Here is a 19,020-nt window from a genome sequence, read left to right as displayed (position 1 = left end):
AACCCCCGGGATTTGGGGCATCCAGAGGGGTTTGGATCATCGGGAATGATGGAAACCCCCCAAATTCCAGCCCCGGAGCCGAATTCCTTCTTTTTTTTGGGATAAAAGGTGGGATCCCCCCTCAAAATCCTCATCCAAGGGGAAAACAGCGCTCCGGGAATGCCGGGATGATCCCGGGAATTCGGGATCCCGGGAGGGGAAAATCCTTGGGATCCCCTTGGATGAGGATTTTGGAGGGGGATCCCACCTTTTATCCCAAAAAACCGAAGGAATTTGGCTCCCGGGGCTGGAATTTTGGGGTTCCGTCATTCCCGATGATCCAAACCCCTCTGGATGCCCCAAATCCCGGGGTTTTTTGGGATAGAACGGGGGGAAAACAACGCTCCGGGGGTGCCGGGATTATCCCGGGAATTTGGGATCCCGGGGGGAGAGGAAAATCCTTGGAATCCCCTTGGATGAGGATTTTGGGGTGGGGGGAGGGGGGAATCCCACCTTTTATCCCAAAAAATCTCGGGATTTGGGACATCCAGAGGGGTTTGGATCATCGGGAATGACAGAAACCCCCCCAAATTCCAGCCTCGGAGCCAAATTCCTTCATTTTAATCCCTCCCAGCTCTTCCCATTCCCGATGGATCCAAGGAAAAGAAGCCGGAAAAACCGGGAAAGCTCCTGAGGAAGGAATCCCATGGATTTTCCAGCCTCATTCCTCCTTTTCCTCTTGGTTTTGGGGCGGGATTTTGATGGAATTTCTGCCCCTCGTCACTTTCCCCATCGGCTCCGCATCCCAAAGGAATTCCCAAAGGAATTCCCGAGGGTTTGGAGCTGGCGCCGCCTCGGCATTCCCAAAAAAAACCCCATTTATGGATCCCTGAGCTGCTTTAGGACCTTCCCGCTCATCCCAAAATCCCGGAGTTCTTCTTGCCACGCTTCAAAACCTTGGAAGCGGCACTGGCCGAGTGGAAATTCCCGGAATTCCAGAGGTTGTCAGGGAGATAACGGGAATTCCGAGGCCGGGGGAGAATCCTTGGATCCAAGGCCCCTCCATGCACCGGGAGAGGCCTCGGCTCATCCCAGGAAATTCCGGGATTCCTTTGGGATTTGGGCGTTTTGGGATGGATCCCAGTGGGGGATTTTTCCATAGGGAAAAGGGGATTTTTTTTTTTTTTGGGGAAAAGCCGGGACTGGGAATTCCCGGCACGCTGGGAAAGCCCCAAATCCAGGGATTTTTCCCATCCCGTTCTCCCTAAAAACGACGTTTTAATCCCAAAGCTCCTCCGAGGGCTGGGAATTCTCCCCGGGAATGGGACGGAGACTCCGGAAATTCCAAGGGTTTTTCCCTTATTCCAGATTTCTTTGGGGAGCAGCTTTGGCTCCCAGAATTTTCCCCTCATTCCCGGCTCCAGGGATGGGATTTGGGATCTTCCCAAAGGGTTTGAGGTTCAAAATCCCTCTGGATCATGGGATGATCCCAAAAAACCCCTGGGAAAGGTGCGGATGGGGGAAGGGATTCGGGAATTCTTTCCCTAATCCAAGGATTTGGATCCTCCGGAATCCCAAATTCACCTCGGAAACTCATCCCAAGGAATTCCGGGGGAGGTAATCCCGGGATTTCCTGGTTGTGGCCCCCCACCCCCCCCCCCCCCCCCAGCCTGTGGAATTCCCGGTTTTCCACAACCCCAGGAATTCCAAATCCAAGGATTTGGAAACCCCCCCCTCGCCCATGAAATCCTGGGATTTGGGGATGGGGGCGAGCCGGGAAAAGGTGGAATTCCATCAAAAACGGAGGGAGAGGGGGGAGAAAAAGAGGGAAAAAGGGAATTTCTGCCCCTCCTGGGAGCAAAGGAAGGAATTCCAAGCGCAGCAATTCCAAGGATTGTTTATCCTGCCGGGATCCAGCTATTCCAAACAATCCTTGGAGCAGCCAGCGGAATTCCCGGGCTTGGAATTCCTTCGGGGTTGGAATTCCCGCCTCTCTCTTTCCCTCATCCCACAAAAAAAACCCCCCTGAAGTTTTCTGGAATTCCCAGATTTTCCAGCGTGGAATCCAGAGGGGGGGAAAAAAAATTCCCTGGAAATAGTCAAGGATGGATCAGGAAAATTCCTGAATTCTGGGAAAAGCTCCTGGAGCGGGATGAGGTCGGGAAAGCTCCAGAGGGAGGGAGGGGGAAAAATCTGGGATTTGGGAAGGGAAATTCTTGGGAATGTTGGATTCGACTCCTCCGGGAAGGAGCTTTTCCCTTTTTCCCGCGGTTTTCCAGGGAAAAATTCCAGCTGGATGGAGAAGGGAGGGAATCCTGGGATTCCTGGGATTCCTGGGAATGCAAAAATCGGGAGCCAGGATCCCAAACCTCCCCCTTTTCCCGGGATTTGACCTCGGGAAGGCCCCAGGGATCCTGAAATGCCCCCGGAAATCTTGGAATGTGCCCCAAAGAGCAGCTCCAGGCTCATTCCCGTGGGATAAATCCGGGAATTCCCAGCCCTGGATGTCGGGAATGGGCTCAGAGCTTCCCGGGATTCCGGGAGAATATTCCAGGAGATTCCCATGGGAATTGGGATTGATCCCAGCGCTCCCATCCCGGTGTCCAGCTGGGAATTCCGAGCTTTTCCCGATGAGAAAAATCCTGGAAAAACCCCAGGATTTGGTCATCTCGGCATTCCCGGTTTTCCCAATCCCGGCATTTCTGTCCTCAAGGGGATCCAGGAATTCCCAAGGCAGCTCCAAACCGGGGGCAATTCCCATCTCCAAAGGGGATTCCATGGAAAATTCCAGCATGGGATTCCCAAGTGGGTTTGGGGTCGGGAATGTGACCCCAAATGGGGTCAATCCCATGGAATTCCAGGATCCCAATCCCAACCCTGCTCATCCTGAGGCACAGGGATCACCGGGAATTCTGGGATGGGATTCCCAAGTGTGATCCCAAATGGGGTCAATCCCATGGAATTCCGGGATCCCAATCCCGGCCCTGCTCATCCCGAGACTCAGGAATCACCGGGAATTCTGGGATGGGATCGGGTTTGGGGTCGGGAATGTGATCCCAAATGGGGTCAATCCCATGGAATTCTGGGATCCCAATCCCAACCTTGCTCATCCTGAAGCACAGGGATCACCGGGAATTCTGGGATGGGATTCCCAAGTGTGATCCCAAATGGGGTCAATCCCATGGAATTCCGGGATCCCAATCCCGGCCCTGCTCATCCCGAGACTCAGGAATCACCGGGAATTCTGGGATGGGATTCCCAAATGGATTTGGGGTCGGGAATGTGACCCCATAGTGACCAATCCCATGGAATTCTGGGATCCCAATCCCAACCCTGCTGATCCCGAGGCTCAGGAATCACCGGGAATTCCGGGATAGGAGCGGGTTTGGGGTCGGGAATGTGATCCCAAATGGGGTCAATCCCATGGAATTCTGGGATCCCAATCCCAACTCTGCTCATCCTGAAGCACAGGGATCACCGGGAATTCTGGGATGGAGTTCCCAAGTGTGATCCCAAATGGGGTCAATCCCATGGAATTCTGGGATCCCAATCCCAACTCTGCTGATCCTGAAGCACAGGGATCACTGGGAATTCTGGGATGGGATTCCCAAATGGATCTGGGGTCAGGAATGTGACCCCAAAGTGACCAATCCCGGGGAATTCCAGAACCCCAATCCCAATCCTACGAGGGTTTGGGGTCACCTGGGGTGGGGTCACTCCAAGGGATTTGAAATTTTCCGGGAAGCAGCCCCGGGATTCTCCCATAAATCAAAGGCTCCGCCCCAAGTCCCGGTTTTCCCCTGGAGGTGGCAGCAGCAGCACGGAAAATCCTGGAATTTTTATGGGGAAATGAACCCAAAACATTTTCCCACATTTTCCAGCAGGGTGGGAGCGGCGATTCCCGGGAAATCCGGCCCTGGAGGGGCAGCACTGGGATGATCCCAAATCATTGTCCTCAAATCTCCTCCTGTCCCCAAATCTCATTCTGATCCCAAACTTCATCCTGATCCCAAATCCCTGGCCCTGAATCCCATCCCTGTCCCCAAATCCCATCCTCGTCCCCAAATCCCATCCCTGTCCCCAATCCCATCCCTGTCCCAAATCCCATCCTCGTCCCCAAATCCCATCCCTGTCCCAAAATCCCATCCCTGTATCCAAATCCCATCCCTGTCCCCAAATCCCATCCCTGTCCCCAAATCCCTGTCCCAAACCCCATTCCTGTCCCAATCCAATCCCTGTCCCAAATCCCATCCTCGTCCCCAAATCCCATCCCTGTCCCCAATCCCATCCCTGTCCCAAAATCCCATCCCTGTATCCAAATCCCATCCCTGTCCCCAAATCCCTGTCCCCAAACCCCATCCCTGTCCCCAAACCCCATCCCTGTCCCTAAATCCAATCCCTGTCCCCAAACCCCATCCCTGTCCCCAAATCCCTGTCCCCAAATCCCTGTCCCAATCCCATCCCTGTCCCAATCCCATCCCTGTCCCAAATCCCATCCCTGTCCCAATCCCATCCCTGTCCCAATCCCATCCCTGTCCCAAATCCCATCCCTGTCCCAATCCCATCCCTGTCCCAAATCCCATCCGTGTCCCCAAATCTCTTCCCATACCCAGATCCCTGTCCCCAAACCCCATCCCTGTCCCCAAATCCCTGTTCCAAATCCCATCCCTGTCCCCAAATCCCTGTCCCCAATCCCATCCCTGTCCCCAAACCCCATCCCTGTCCCCAAACCCCTGTCCCCAATCCCATCCCTGTCCCCACTCCCTTCTCCCCTCTCTGTCCCCCCCGGGGGGTCCCTCCCGGATCGTTCCCATCCCCGCTGTCCCCAAATCCCTCCGGGATGGGAACTCCGGGAGCTTCCCGGGCTCCCGCTGCCGCTCTGGCGACCGTCGTGGCCCCCGTGGCGATGGGGACAGGAAGGACGAGCGGCGGCGCTTCCTGGTGGCCCCGTCATGTGGCTGCTGACGGCGCAGGCACGGATCCCATCCCAAATCCCGGGAAAATCCCGATCCTGCTGAGCGGATCCTTCCCGGTAAAACCCGTGGCTGGGTTCGGCAGCCGGAGCACCCCAAAATGGGTGGGAAAAGGGGTTTTTTTTGTTTATCTTCCCCTAAAATTCCCCCCTCGGGTGGGGCCTTCTGGAGGTGCCGCCCCCTGAGTGTCAGCGGTTGGGAAGGGAGGGGGATCCTGTGGGGTTGGGGTGGGAATAAGGCCGGGAACGTCGCCTCGGGATGGGGCGGGGCTGGAGCGGCGCGGTGATAACGGGGACAGCCCGGAGAGGGCCCCGGAACGGCCGGGGCGGGGCTCGGCCACCGGAACGGCCCCCGGGACCGGCAGCGCCCTCCCGGCACCGGAATCCCCTTCCTGGGACAGGAATCCCCATCCCGGTACAGGAATCCCCATCCCGGCACCGGAATCCCCTTCCCGGTACAGGAATCCCCATCCCGGCACCGGAATCCCCTTCCCGGTACAGGAATCCCCATCCCGGTACAGGAATCCCCATCCCGGCACCGGAATCCCCATCCCGGCACCGGGATTCCCCCCCCGCTCCTGCATCTCCATCCCGGTCCCACATCCCCATCCCAGTCCTGCATCCCCATCCCGGTCCCAGAATCCCCATCCCAATCCCGCATCCTCTTCCCAGTCCCAGAATCCTCGTCCCAGTCCCGCATCCCCATCCCGGTCCCTCATCCCCGTCCCGGTCCCACATCCCCATCCCAGTCTCACATCCCCATCCCTGTCCCGCATCCCCATCCCGGTCCCTCATCCCCGTCCCGGTCCCACATCCCCATCCCAGTCTCACATCCCCATCCCTGTCCCAGCATCCCCATCCCAATCCCAGAATCCCCATCCCAGTCCCAGAATCCCCATCCCAGTCCCACATCCCCATCCCAGTCCCGCATCCCCATCCCAGTCCCAGAATCCCCATCCCAGTCCCACATCCCCATCCCAGTCCCACATCCCCATCCCAGTCCCGCATCCCCATCCCGGTCCCAGAATCCCCATCCCAATCCCGCATCCTCTTCCCAGTCCCAGAATCCTCGTCCCAGTCCCGCATCCCCATCCCAGTCCCACATCCCGGTCCTGCATCCCCATCCCGGTCCTGCATCCCCATCCCAGTCCCGCATCCCCATCCCAGTCCCACATCCCCATCCCAGTCTCACATCCTCATCCCAGTCTCACATCCCCATCCCAGTCCCGCATCCCCATCCCAGTCCCACATCCCCATCCCAATCCCAGAATCCCCATCCCAGTCTCACATCCCCATCCCAGTCCCAGAATCCCCATCCCAGTCCCGCATCCCCATCCCAGTCCCACATCCCCATCCCAATCCCAGAATCCCCATCCCAGTCTCACATCCCCATCCCAGAATCCCCATCCCAGTCTCACATCCCCGTCCCGGTCCCACATCCCCATCCCAGTCCCAGCATCCCCATCCCAATCCCACATCCCCATCCCAATCCCAGAATCTCAATCCCAGTCCCAGAATCCCCATCCCAGTCCCACATCCCCATCCCAGTCCCACATCCCCATCCCAATCCCAGAATCCCCATCCCAGTCTCGCATCCCCATCCCAGTCCCAGAATCCCCATCCCAGTCCCAGCATCCCCATCTCAATCCCACATCCCCATCCCAATCCCAGAATCTCAATCCCAGTCCCGCATCCCCATCCCAATCCCGCATCCCCATCCCGCTCCCAAATTCGCCATCCCGGTCCTGCATCCCCATCCCAGTCCCACATCCCCATCCCCATCCCAGTCCCACATCCCCATCCCAGTCCCACATCCCCATCCCCATCCCAGTCCCACATCCCCATCCCAGTTCCTGCATCCCCGTCCCGCACCCCCGCGCATCTCCCGCTCCCCTCTCCCCTCCCTCTCCCCTCGGTCCCTCCCTCGGTCCCTCCCTCCCCGCTTCCCTCCGCCCTCCGCCCTCTCCTCCAGCTCCTCCTCCCGCCGCTCCCGTTCCAGGCCGGCCCCGGGAACCGAACGCGGTCCGGGAGCGCCCCCGGCCCCGCCGCCCATGCCCGGCAGCCCCGCCGCGGCCCCGCCAGGTACCGGGGAGGGGACGCGGGGAGGCCACGGGGACCCAGCCCGAGTGCCCCGCTTGGAGAGGGGGCGTGGGGGCGTTTTTAGGGTGGGATTTTAGGGGGAGGGAACTCCGGGATGGGGTGGCAAAGGGAGTCCCGGCTTTCTTTGGGTGTCCTAAATATTTATTTGGGGCGGGTTTTGGTGGTGCTGCCGAGTTGGGGGAGGAGTGGCGAGGGGGGCACCTTTGGGGACACCCCAAAGCGGTGGCGGGGGGAGGTTTTGCGGGGATCTTTGGGGTCGCTGCCGGGGTGTCCCCCACTTTCCCCTCTCCCGCTTTTCCCGCTGTCGGGGCGGGAAGGGAAAGCGGCGGCGGCGGAACCGAAACCGTTTTGGTTTCGTTTCGTCTCCGAGTCGGCGGTGTGGAAATGCTGAGTTCCGGGAAGGGAAAGAAAGAGCTCGGGGAGGGTGGGGAAGAACCTCCGGGGATCCCACAGGGGGAGCAGAACCCTTTGTGTCCCAAATCTCCTGGCCCCAAATCCCATCCCGTCCCCAAACCTCAGCCTGTTCCAAACCTCGCCCTGTCCCAAACCTCGCCCTGTCCCCAAACCTTGTCCTGTCCCCAAATCTTGTCCTGTCCCCAAACCTCCTCCTGTCCCTAAATCTCGTCCTGTCCCTAAACCTCCTCCTGTCCCCAAACCTCCTCCTGTCCCCAAATCTCCTCCTGTCCCCAAATCTCATCCAGTCCCGAATCTATTCCCAGCCTCAAACCTCATCCTGTCCCCAAATCTTGTCCTGTCCCCAAATCTTGTCCTGTCCCCAAATCTCCTGTCCTCAAATCTCATCCTGCCCCCAAATCTCCTGTCCCTAAATCTCCTCCTGCCCCCAAATCTCATCCCTGCCCCCAAATCTCCTGCCCCCAAATCTCCTGTCCCTAAATCTTGTCCCATCCCCAAATCTCATCCTTTCCCCAAATTTGTCCCCAAATCTCATCCCATCCTCAAACTTCATCCTGCTGCCAAATCTCCTCCTGCCCCCAAATCTCATTTTGTCCCCAAATCTCCTGTCCCCAAATCTCCTGTCCCCAAATTTCACCCATCCCCAAATCTCCTCCTGTCCCCAAATCTCCTGTCCTCAAATCTCACCCCAAACCTCATACTGTCCCCAAATCTCCTCCTGTCCCCAAATCTCCTCCTGCCCCCAAATCTCTTGTCCCCAAATCTCATCCTGTCCCCAAGCTCCTATCCCCAAATCTCACCCCATCCCCAAATCTCACCCCATCCCCAAATCTCACCCCATCCCCAAATCTCCTCCTGTCCCCAAATCTCACCCATCCCCAAACCTCCTCCTGTCCCTAAATCTCCTCCTGTCCCCAAATCTCACCCATCCCCAAATCTCCTCCTGTCCCTGAATCTCCTCCTGTCCCCAAATCTCCTCCTGTCCCCAAATCTTGTCCCATCCCCAAATCTCTTGCTCCCAAATCTCATCCTGTCCCCAAGCTCCTGTCCCCAAATCTCACCCCATCCCCAAATCTCACCCTGTCCCCAAATCTCATCCTGTCCCCAAATCTCACCCCATCCCCAAATCTCCTCCTGCCCCCCCAATCTCCTCCAGTCCCGGATCATTCCCATCCTCGACCCTCACCCCGCTCCCGACCCTCACCCTCCGGACCAGCAGCACCAGCCCCTGGGCCAGGAGTTCCGGCCTCCATCCCACGGCCTCCATCCCACGGCGAGGAATTTCCCCCTCCCCCCGCACAGATGGAGCCGGCCCCTCCTCCCCCCGGGAGCCGGAACCCTCTGCGGGCACCCCCGTGGCCGCCTTGACCCCATCGCACCCTCCGGGGGAGGAGCCGGAGGAAGAGGAGGACGAAGATTTCCAGTTCCTGCTGTGCGAGGGCTGCGGGCAGGACTCGCCGCACCCGCGGCTGCTGCGCTGCCTGCACACGCTGTGCCCCGGCTGCCTGGGCAGCGCCAAGCCGGCGGGGCAGTGCCCGCTGTGCCACGCGCCCGTGCCCGCGGCCATCGACAACCTGCTGGTCAGCAACCTGCAGAGCCGCCTGAAGGTGTGGAGGCAGATCCGGAGCTCCGGCGGTGCCAGCTGCAGCCGCTGCCGGGTGGAGCGGGCGCTGGTGTGGTGCTCGGACTGCGAGGAGTTCTTCTGTGCCCGCTGCCTCGAGGAGCACCAGTGGTGGCACAAGAAGAAGGAGCACAGGGTGAGGAATGTGGAGGAGATGCGGGCGGGCTCGGCGCGGGCGTTCCTGGAGGACACCAGGAGCTCCTGCAGCCTCTTCTGCACCAGCTCCAGCCACCCCGAGGAGAGCCGCGTGTGCAGGTGAGACAGCGGGGTGGTGCTCCTGGGATTTGGGGTGCTGCTCCTGCCCGGAGTGGGCAGGATCGGGGTGATCCTAAATGGCATCGTCTCTTCACGTTTCCTCCCGTCTTCGAATTTTGTTCTGTCCCCAAATCTTGTCCTGTCCCCAAACCTCATCCTGTACCCAAATCTTATCCCATACCCAAATCTCCTGTCCCCAGATTTCCTCCTGTCCCCCAATCTCCTCCTGTCCCCAAATCTCGTCCTGTCCCCAAACCTCATCCTGTACCCAAGTCCCATCCTGTACCCAAATCTTATCCCATACCCAAATCTCCTGTCCCCAAATTTCTTCCTGTCCCCAAATCTCCTCCTGTCCCCCAATCTTATCCTGTACCCAAACCTCACCCTGTCCCCAAATCTTATCCCGTCCCCAAATCTCCTGTCCCCATATCTCCTCCTGTCCCCAAACCTCATCCTGTACCCAGGTCCCATCCGGTTCCCAAATCTCCTCCTGTCCCCAAATCTTATCCTGTTCCCAAATCTCCTGTCCCCAAATCTTATCCCATACCCAAATCTCCTGTCCCCAAATCTCCTCCTGTCCCCCAATCTCATCCTGTCCCCAAACCTCATCATGTACCCAAGTCCCATCCTGTCCCCAAATCTCTTCCCGTCCCCCAATCTCATCCCGTCCCCAAACCTCCTCCTGTCCCCAAAGCTCTGCCCAAGGGGTTTTGTCACCCGACAGCAGCGACCCTAGAGAGACCCCGGTGTGCCAGGGACCGGCCGGGGCTGTGCCAGGGGGGGTTCGGGTGGGATTTCGGGAACAGGCTCTTCCCAGAGGGTGCTGGGCACTGACCAGGCCCGCAGGGAATGGGCACTGCCCCAAGGACAGGGTGGGATTGTTGGGGTGCCTGAACCCCCATCCGTCACTGCCTGCTGTCCATCTCTGCCCGCTGCCCATCTCTGCCCCCTGTCCATCTCTGCCCGCTGCCCATCTCTGCCCCCGTCCATCACTGCCCACTGCCCATCTCTGCCCCCGTCCATCACTGCCCACTGCCCATCACTGCCCACTGCCCATCTCTGCCCCCTGTCCATCTCTGCCCCTTGTCCATCGCTGCCCACTGCCCATCACTGCCCACTGCCCATCGCTGCCCACTGCCCATCTCTGCCCCCCGTCCATCTCTGCCCCTTGTCCATCACTGCCCACTGCCCATCTCTGCCCCCGTCCATCACTGCCCACTGCCCATCTCTGCCCCCGTCCATCACTGCCCACTGCCCATCACTGCCCACTGCCCATCTCTGCCCCCTGTCCATCTCTGCCCCTTGTCCATCGCTGCCCACTGCCCATCACTGCCCACTGCCCATCGCTGCCCACTGCCCATCTCTGCCCCCCGTCCATCTCTGCCCCTTGTCCATCACTGCCCACTGCCCATCTCTGCCCCCGTCCATCACTGCCCACTGCCCATCACTGCCCCCGTCCATCACTGCCCACTGCCCATCACTGCCCACTGCCCATCACTGCCCACTGCCCATCTCTGCCCCCGTCCATCGCTGCCCATCACTGCCCCCTGCCCATCTCTGCCCCCTGCCCATCACTGCCCACTGCCCATCACTGCCCACTGCCCATCGCTGCCCACTGCCCATCTCTGCCCCCGTCCATCGCTGCCCACTGCCCATCACTGCCCACTGCCCATCGCTGCCCACTGCCCATCGCTGCCCACTGCCCATCTCTGCCCCCCGTCCATCTCTGCCCCTTGTCCATCGCTGCCCACTGCCCATCTCTGCCCCCGTCCATCACTGCCCACTGCCCATCACTGCCCACTGCCCATCGCTGCCCACTGCCCATCACTGCCCACTGCCCATCACTGCCCCTGCCCATCTCTGCCCCCTGTCCATCGCTGCCCATCACTGCCCACTGCCCATCACTGCCCACTGCCCATCTCTGCCCCCGTCCATCACTGCCCACTGCCCATCACTGCCCTCTGCCCATCTCTGCCCCCTGCCCATCACTGCCCACTGCCCATCACTGCCCACTGCCCATCTCTGCCCCCGTCCATCACTGCCCACTGCCCATCACTGCCCTCTGCCCATCTCTGCCCCCTGCCCATCACTGCCCACTGCCCATCACTGCCCACTGCCCATCTCTGCCCCCGTCCATCGCTGCCCATCACTGCCCCCTGCCCATCTCTGCCCCCGTCCATCGCTGCCCATCACTGCCCACTGCCCATCTCTGCCCCCTGCCCATCACTGCCCACTGCCCATCACTGCCCACTGCCCATCACTGCCCACTGTCCATCTCTGCCCCCTGCCCATCACTGCCCACTGCCCATCTCTGCCCCCGTCCATCGCTGCCCATCACTGCCCCCTGCCCATCTCTGCCCCCGTCCATCACTGCCCACTGCCCATCACTGCCCACTGCCCATCACTGCCCACTGCCCATCTCTGCCCCCGTCCATCGCTGCCCATCACTGCCCCCTGCCCATCTCTGCCCCCTGCCCATCTCTGCCCCCGTCCATCGCTGCCCCCTGCCCATCGCTGCCCACTGCCCATCACTGCCCCTTGTCCATCTCTGCCCCCGTCCATCACTGCCCGCTGCCCATCTCTGCCCCCTGCCCATCACTGCCCCCTCCTGTCCATCACTGACCGCTCCTGTCCATCACTGCCCCCTGCCCATCGCTGCCCCCTCCTGTCCATCACTGACCCCTCCTGTCCATCACTGCCCCCTGCCCATCGCTGCCCCCTGCCCATCACTGCCCCTTGTCCATCTCTGCCCCCATCCATCGCTGCCCTTTGTCCATCCCTGCCCGCTGCCCATCACTGCCCCCTGCCCATCCCACACCTGCAGCCGATGCCGGGAACCAATCCCGCTCCCCCTGGCGCAACTCCCGGGTGGAACCAGCACCGCGCGGCGCTGATGCCACCCCAGCCCCGATGCCACCCCGGCCCCGATACCACCCTCGTGTCCCCTCCATCCCTGGCAGCATCTACTGCCCGCGCTGCGAGCGGGCTCTGTGCTGTCCGTGCGCGCTGCTGGACACTCGCCACGCGCCCTTCTGCGACCTGCGCGCCGAGAGCCGCCGGCGCCAGGACGAGCTGCGCTCGCTGCGCCGGGACCTGCGGCGGCTCCGCGACACCTTCGAGGCGGCTCTGCTGAGGCTGCGGAGCGAATCCTCCTGGCAGGAGGAGCAGCGGGAGCGGCTGCGGTGCTGCGTCCAGGCCAGCTCCGAGCGGCTGCAGCAGCTGGTGCGCAGCGAGGCGGAGGAGCTGCGGGCGCTGCTGGAAGCGCGGCCGGAGAGCGGCCGCAGCGAGCTGGCGGAGGAGCTGCGGAGCGTGGAGGGGACGCTGCAGCGGCTGGAGGCGGCCGAGACGGTGGTGGACAGGCTGAGCCGCTACGGCGGCGAGCAGGAGCTGATGGACATGCAGCCCTTCGTCAAGGGCGCGCTGCTGGAGCTGCAGCGGCTGCGGCCGCCCGAGCCCGCCGAGGTGAGGGAGCCGCAGGACTTCGCCGAGTGCCGGGCGCGGCTGCGGGCGCTGGTGGAGCGCGTCACGGGGCGCCCAGGTGAGGAGAGGGGTCGGGAGGTGCCGAGGGAGCTCGGAGCTCGGCCGGTGCAGGGTCCCTGCTGTGAGCGGGCGGGGTGAGGGCTGTCCCGGCTGGGCTTGGGCGCGTTTGGTGGTGGGGTGAAACAGGGGTGCTGCTCCTCTTCGGGTTCTTCTTTGGGTTGTTGTTGTTGTTGTTGTTCTCTTTCTCTTCCTTCTCCTTCTTCTTCTTGTCCTCCTTCTCCTTCTCCTCCTCTTCCTCTTCCTCTTCCTCTTCCTCCTTCTCCTTCTCCTCCTCTTCCTCTTCCTCTTCCTCTTCCTCTTCCTCTTCCTCTTCCTCCTTCTCCTTCTCCTCCTCTTCCTCCTTCTCCTTCTCCTTTTCTCCTCCTCCTTGCCCTTGCCCTTCCCCTTCCCCTTCCTCTCCTCCTTCCTCTCCTCCTTCTCCTTCTCCTTCTCCTTCTCCTTCTCCTTCTCCTTCTCCTTCTCCTTCTCCTTCTCCTTCTCCTTCTCCTCCTCCTTCTCCTTCTCCTTCTCCTTCTCCTTCTCCTTCTCCTTCTCCTTCTCCTTCTCCTTCTCCTTCTCCTCCTCCTTCCCCTCCTCCTCCTCCTCCTCCTCCTTCTCCTTCTCCTTCTCCTTCTCCTTCTCCTCCTCCTTCTCCTCCTCCTTCTCCTCCTCCTCCTCCTCCTCCTTCTCCTTCTCCTTCTCCTTCTCCTTCTCCTTCCCCTCCTCCTCCTCCTCCTCCTTCTCCTTCTCCTTCTCCTTCTCCTTCTCCTTCTCCTTCTCCTTCTCCTTCTCCTTCTCCTCCTCCTTCTCCTTCTCCTTCTCCTTCCCCTTCCCCTCCTCCTCCTCCTCCTCCTCCTTCTCCTTCTCCTTCTCCTTCTCCTTCCCCTCCTCCTTCCCCTCCTCCTCCTCCTCCTCCTCCTCCTCCTCCTCCTCCTCCTCCTTCTCCTTCTCCTTCTCCTTCTCCTTCTCCTTCTCCTTCTCCTTCTCCTTCTCCTTCTCCTTCTCCTTCTCCTTCCCCTCCTCCTTCTCCTCCTTCTCCTTCTCCTTTTCTCCTTCTCCTTCTCCTTCTCCTTCTCCTTCTCCTTCTTCTCCTTCTCCTTTTCTCCTTCTCCTTCTCCTTCTCCTTCTCCTTCTCCTTTTCTCCTTCTCCTTCTCCTTCTCCTTTTCTCCTCCTCCTCCTCCTTCTCTTCCTCCTCTCCCCACTTTTCCTCCCATGCCTCCTTATCCCCCCCGGGGCTGGGATTTCCTCCATCATTTTTATGGCCAAAGCCCCTTTGGGATCTCCCCCGGTCCCACAGGCCCCTGGAAATGCTCATTCCCGGCTTCCCAGAGCATCCCAAACCCCCCGGGCCATCCCAGACTGGAGGGAAGGGGATCAGAGTTGCCCTTCCCTTGCTGCCAGGTGGGATTTTCCCAAGAGGAGGCTCTGGCTCGGCATCGCATCCTTGTTTTCTCCTCACAGGCACCGACGTCCCCGAGGTCAAGGTGGCCCTGGAGAACAACCCGGTGAGACATTGGGGTGGTGACGCGTGGGGAGGGCTCCTGCCCCATCCCAAACCCGGATCCCTCCTTGCCCCAGCCTTTCCCAGCCTTTCCCAAGGCTCTGCTCTCCCTCCCCATGCTGTAATTCCCGGTTTTCCCACAAAAATGAGCTCCCAGGGTTGAAGAATTCCCATCACACCAGGCATGGTCCTACCCCACCCCCTCGCTCCATCCCTTGTTTTCCACAGGGAATTCCATGAGCAGGGCACCAACCTTGAGCCGAGGCAGGGATGCAGCATCCAGAGCCATCCCAAATGCTCCTGCCTCCGTTTCCCCATTCCCGAGGGCCTTCCTGCACCTCCACTGGGGCCCATGGGGTGAAGGATCCATGGAGTGAAGCATCCATGAGATGCAGAATCCATGGGGTGGAGGGTCCATGGGGTGAAAGATCCATGGGATGAAGGATGCATGGGGTAAAGAATCCATTAGGTGAAGGATCCATGTGAAGCACCCATGGGATGGAGGATCCATGGGATGAGGGATCCGTGGAATGCAGGGCCCATGGGGTGAAGGATCCATGGAGTAAAGGATCCATGGGATGGAAGATCCATGTGAAGGATCCATGGGGTGAAGAATCCATGGGATGCAGAATCCATGGGGTTATGGATCCATGGAATGCAGGATCCATGGGTTGAAGCATTCCTGGGGCAAAGCATCAATGGGGTGAAGGATCCATGGGATGAAAGATCCATGAGAAGCAGAATCCATGGGATGGAGGATCCATGGGGTGAAAGATCCATGGGATGCAGAATCCATAGGATGGAGGATCCATGGAGTGAAGGATCCGTGGAATGCAGGATCCATGTGAAGGATCCATGGGGTGAAGGATACATGGGCTGCAGGATCCATGCGATGCAGAATCCATGGGGTGAAGGATCCATGGGATGAAGGATCCATGTGAAGGATCCATGCGATGCAGGATCCATGGGGTGAAGGATCTATGGGATGAAAGATCCATGTGAAGGATCCATGCGATGCAGGATCCATGGGGTGAAGGGTCCATGGAGTGAAGCATCAATGGGCTGCAGGATCCATGAGATGCAGAATCCATGGGATGGAGGATCCAGGGTGTGAAGGATCCATGTGAAGGATCCATGGAGTGAAGGATCCATGGAATGCAGGATCCATGGAGTGAAGGATCCATGGAATGCAGGATCCATGGAATGCAGGATCCATGGAGTGAAGGATCCATGGGGTGCAGGATCCCTGGGGTGCAGGATCCCTGGGATGAAGGATCCAAGTTCATCCTAACGCTGCTCCATGCCCTTCCCGCAGGGAGAGGATCCAATCCATCCCAAAACCCAGAGCACCTCCCCCATCCCCGAGGAGATCCATACGGACCAGGTGAGGCCCATCCCATGGATCCGGGTGGGATCCGGTGCGATCCAGGCCTTCCCACCCCCAGCACCTCCCAATCCTGCTTTTCCAGCCTCTCCCTCTCTCCTGCTGGACCAAGCGGCCGCTTCCCTACGTGGAGAGGGGCAGCCAGATCTCTCCCAAAATCCTGAAGCTGGAATGTGACCACGTGCCGGGCCCCAGCCATCTCGAATTTTGCTGGGAATTCCAGAGGGAGCCCCACGCCTCCACGTCGCGGCACAACTGCAGCCGTGCCGAGGACACAGGTGGGGAGCGGGAACGGCGGCATCCTTGTGATCCCAGCTTTTCCCCGTCCCATGGGATCTTTCCCGACCTCTCTGTGTGCCCATTAGGGGAATCTTGGCCAAAGATGTGGATGTGAGGGATCCATGGGGTGAGGGATCCATGGGGTGGAGGATCCATGAGGTGAAGGATCCATGTGAAGGATCCATGGGATGAAGGATCCATGGGATGAAGGATCCATAGGGTGAAGCATCCATGGGATGAAGGATCCATGGGGTGCAGGATCCATGTGAAAGATCCATGGGATGAGGGATCCATGGGATGAGGGATCCATGTGAAGGATCCATGGGATGAAGGATCCATGGGATGAAGGATCCATGGGATGAAGGATCCATAGGGTGAAGCATCCATGGGATGAAGGATCCATGGGGTGAGGGATCCATGTGAAGGATCCATGGGATGAGGGATCCATGGGATGAGGGATCCATGTGAAGGATCCATGGGATGAAGGATCCATGGGGCGAGGGTTCCATGGGGTGCAGGATCCATGGGATGGAGGATCCATGGGGTGAAGGATCCATGGGATGAAGGATCCATGTGAAGGATCCATGGGATGAAGGATCCATGTGAAGGATCCATGGGATGAGGGATCTATGGGGTGAGGGATCCATGGGGTGCAGGATCCATGGGCTGAGGGATCCATGTGAAGGATCCATGGGGTGAGGGATCCATGGGATGAGGGATCCATGGAATGCAGGATCCATGGGATGAAGGATCCATGGAATGCAGGATCCATGGGATGAAGGATCCATGTGAAGGATCCATGGGATGAAGGATCCATGTGAAGCATCCATGGGCTGAAGGATCCATGAAGTCCCCACCATTGCAGGGGTTGCTCCCAGCGAGCTCGGGGTGGTTCCCGCTGCAAAACGTGGCAATGTTGATCCCGTGGGATGCCGAATCCCAGGATTTCCCTTGCAGAGATCAGCAGCATCATCATCTGCAGCTCAGACGACAGCGACGAGGACACCGTGGAGGTGACGGTGACACCGGGGTCACCGCCCTGCTGATTCCCACATCCCGGAATTCCCATCCAGAGCTCAAGGCCAAGCCTGCCCCATTCCCAGAGATCCACTTGGAATTCCCGCTTCTTCTTCCCAAATTTCCTCCTGGACCGGCCATTCCGGAGCGGCCTCAAATCCCACCGGGATCCGCTCGGAGCTGGGATCCCCCCCCCCTCCTTTGAGGCTTCCGGTGTTCCCAGGAATGTGGCTCTCCTCTTTGATCCCAAAATGGAATTTGGGATGGAATGTGCCGGCGGATCCTGTTCCGGAGCCTCCTCCACAGGGGACATTTCCCCTTTGGATCAAACTGGGGAGATGATCCCGAGCGATCCCATCAGCACCGGGAGCGAGGAATTCCTTCGGGAACGAGCACGGCTGCTTTGGGGTTGGGATCGGGATCGGTTTTCTGGCGGAACGAGGGATTCAAATCCCGGGGTTTTTTTTTTTAATGCGGAATCTCCCCTCAATAAATGCATTCCCAGAGAAAATCCCGACCCTGCCGCCACTTCCTCCTTCGTTCCTTCCCGTCCTGCTTTTCCTGGCTCTCCCCATCCATCCCTAACAGAGGGGAAAACCGGGAATGTCGGGGTTAAAACCCATCCCCGCTCCCTGCTCCTGGCACCGATCCCGGCAATGGGATGGGACAAATCCCGGAGAGATCCCAGGGATGAAATTCCCAACCCCATTCCCAGCACTCCGGGGCTGCGGAGAGCCGGGAGAGAGGGAAAGGGACGCCCCATTTCCCAGGAAAAGGGGGCGGGATTGTCCTGGAGGGAAAACAGGGAACGAAACAGGGGTTTGGATGCGGATTTGTTGTTATCCCGCTCTTCCCACTGGGATATTCCCGAGCTCCTCCTGGCCCGATCCAGCCTTTTTATCCATGAGGATCTCATGGAATGGAGCCGCATCCAGATGGGATGAGCAGAAAGCAGCGAAAATCCCAGGATTTCTGCGTTCTTGCCTCAATCCCGGCCAGATTTGGGGCTCTGCTTTGATCCCAGATCCCGTTCTTGGGGTTTCCCCGCTCCAGGATTTTTTCCATGGCATTAAATTCCCATTCTTTGTTCCCAAGGGCGCTCCTGGAGCCATCCCAGCCTTCCCAGATGGGATTGGGATCCCTTCTCCCACCTCTTCCAGGATTTTGGGAATATGGGGACACCGGCGTGGGGGTGGCACCAGGCCCTGTCCCCATCCCAGCCCCTGGGATTCCCAAATTCTGGAATTCCTCAGCCTCAAGGGCATCCCCAAAAGTGACCGTGGCCTTTACTGGGTGGGGGGGAGACAGAGAGGGATCCTAAAATCCTGATCCCAACCCCCAGGAGATCCTGGAGATGGTGGCACTGCTGTGCCATGGTGCCACCGTGGAGGTGGCACCGAGTGTCCCGTGGAGGTGGCTCTGAGTGACCCATGGAGGTGGCATCGAGTGACCCATGGAGGTGGCACCGAGTGTCCTGTGGAGGTGGCACCGAGTGACCCATGGAGGTGGCACTGAGTGAACCATGGAGGTGGCACCAAATGACCCGTGGAGGTGGCATTGAGTGTCCCATAGAGGTGGCACCGACTGTCTCATGGAGGTGACACTGAGTGAACCATGGAGGCGGCATCGAGTGACCTCATGGAGGTGGCACCGAGTGACCCATGGAGGTGGCACTGAGTGACCCATGGAGGTGGCATTGAGTGAACTCATGGAGGTGGAGCTGAGTGACCCATAGAGGTGGCACCAAATGACCCATGGAGGTGGCACAGAGTCACCCATGGAGGTGGCACTGAGTAGCCCATGGAGGTGGCACTGAATGACCCATGGAGGTGGCACCGAGTGACCCATGGAGTTGGCACTGAGTGACCCATGGAGGTGGCATTGAGTGACCTCATGGAGGTGGAACCAAGTGACACACACAGCTGGCACCTCCCATGGAGGTGGCACCGTGTGACCCATGGAGATGGCACTGAGTGAC

At 59.5% G+C, this 19,020-nt stretch overlaps 2 protein-coding genes and 1 long non-coding RNA gene across 4 annotated transcripts; 2 read left to right on the top strand and 1 right to left on the bottom strand.

The window, feature by feature from the left end:
* The first annotated feature begins 6,925 nt into the window (after window positions 1-6,925).
* Window positions 6,926-17,559, top strand: PML (promyelocytic leukemia). Of its 2 annotated transcripts, none has more exons than XM_032123126.1 (7): window positions 6,926-7,033; window positions 8,768-9,341; window positions 12,302-12,879; window positions 14,323-14,366; window positions 15,678-15,746; window positions 15,832-16,024; window positions 16,983-17,559. In XM_032123126.1, the coding sequence occupies exons 1-7, from the start codon at window positions 7,003-7,005 to the stop codon at window positions 17,069-17,071; spliced, it is 1,578 nt and encodes a 525-aa protein (XP_031979017.1). In that variant the 5' UTR covers window positions 6,926-7,002; the 3' UTR covers window positions 17,072-17,559. The 2 variants fall into 2 exon arrangements, with proteins under 2 accessions (XP_031979017.1, XP_031979018.1); XM_032123127.1 differs by having other exon boundaries at window positions 16,969-17,559.
* Window positions 7,710-8,385, bottom strand: LOC116450536. Its single transcript, XR_004242822.1, has 3 exons — window positions 8,350-8,385; window positions 8,103-8,132; window positions 7,710-7,853 (listed from the first exon to the last, which is right to left on the bottom strand). It is a non-coding gene; the product is annotated as an uncharacterized LOC116450536 (long non-coding RNA).
* On the top strand, window positions 9,350-12,293 carry LOC116450534 (proline-rich protein 36-like). Its single transcript, XM_032123125.1, has 2 exons — window positions 9,350-9,613; window positions 9,806-12,293. The coding sequence occupies exons 1-2, from the start codon at window positions 9,419-9,421 to the stop codon at window positions 12,233-12,235; spliced, it is 2,625 nt and encodes an 874-aa protein (XP_031979016.1). The 5' UTR covers window positions 9,350-9,418; the 3' UTR covers window positions 12,236-12,293.
* Window positions 17,560-19,020: the final 1,461 nt, after the last annotated feature.

The sequence above is a fragment of the Corvus moneduloides genome, chromosome 13 (genome assembly GCF_009650955.1).
Source record: "Corvus moneduloides isolate bCorMon1 chromosome 13, bCorMon1.pri, whole genome shotgun sequence".
Lineage (NCBI taxonomy): Eukaryota > Metazoa > Chordata > Aves > Passeriformes > Corvidae > Corvus > Corvus moneduloides.
The sequence above is the reverse complement of the archived record's forward strand: the minus strand, read 5'-3'. Positions and strand labels throughout refer to the sequence as shown.

Coding starts and splice junctions, on each gene's coding strand:
- PML (XM_032123126.1), top strand. CDS start 7,003: ATGCCCGGCAGCCCCGCCGCGGCCCCGCCAG. Junction 9,342..12,301: donor GAGGAGAGCCGCGTGTGCAG/GTGAGACAGCGG, acceptor CATCCCTGGCAG/CATCTACTGCCCGCGCTGCG. Junction 15,747..15,831: donor AGGAGATCCATACGGACCAG/GTGAGGCCCATC, acceptor CTGCTTTTCCAG/CCTCTCCCTCTCTCCTGCTG.
- LOC116450534 (XM_032123125.1), top strand. CDS start 9,419: ATGGCATCGTCTCTTCACGTTTCCTCCCGTCTTCGAATTTTGTTCTGT. Junction 9,614..9,805: donor AAACCTCATCCTGTACCCAA/GTCCCATCCTGT, acceptor TCCTGTACCCAG/GTCCCATCCGGTTCCCAAAT.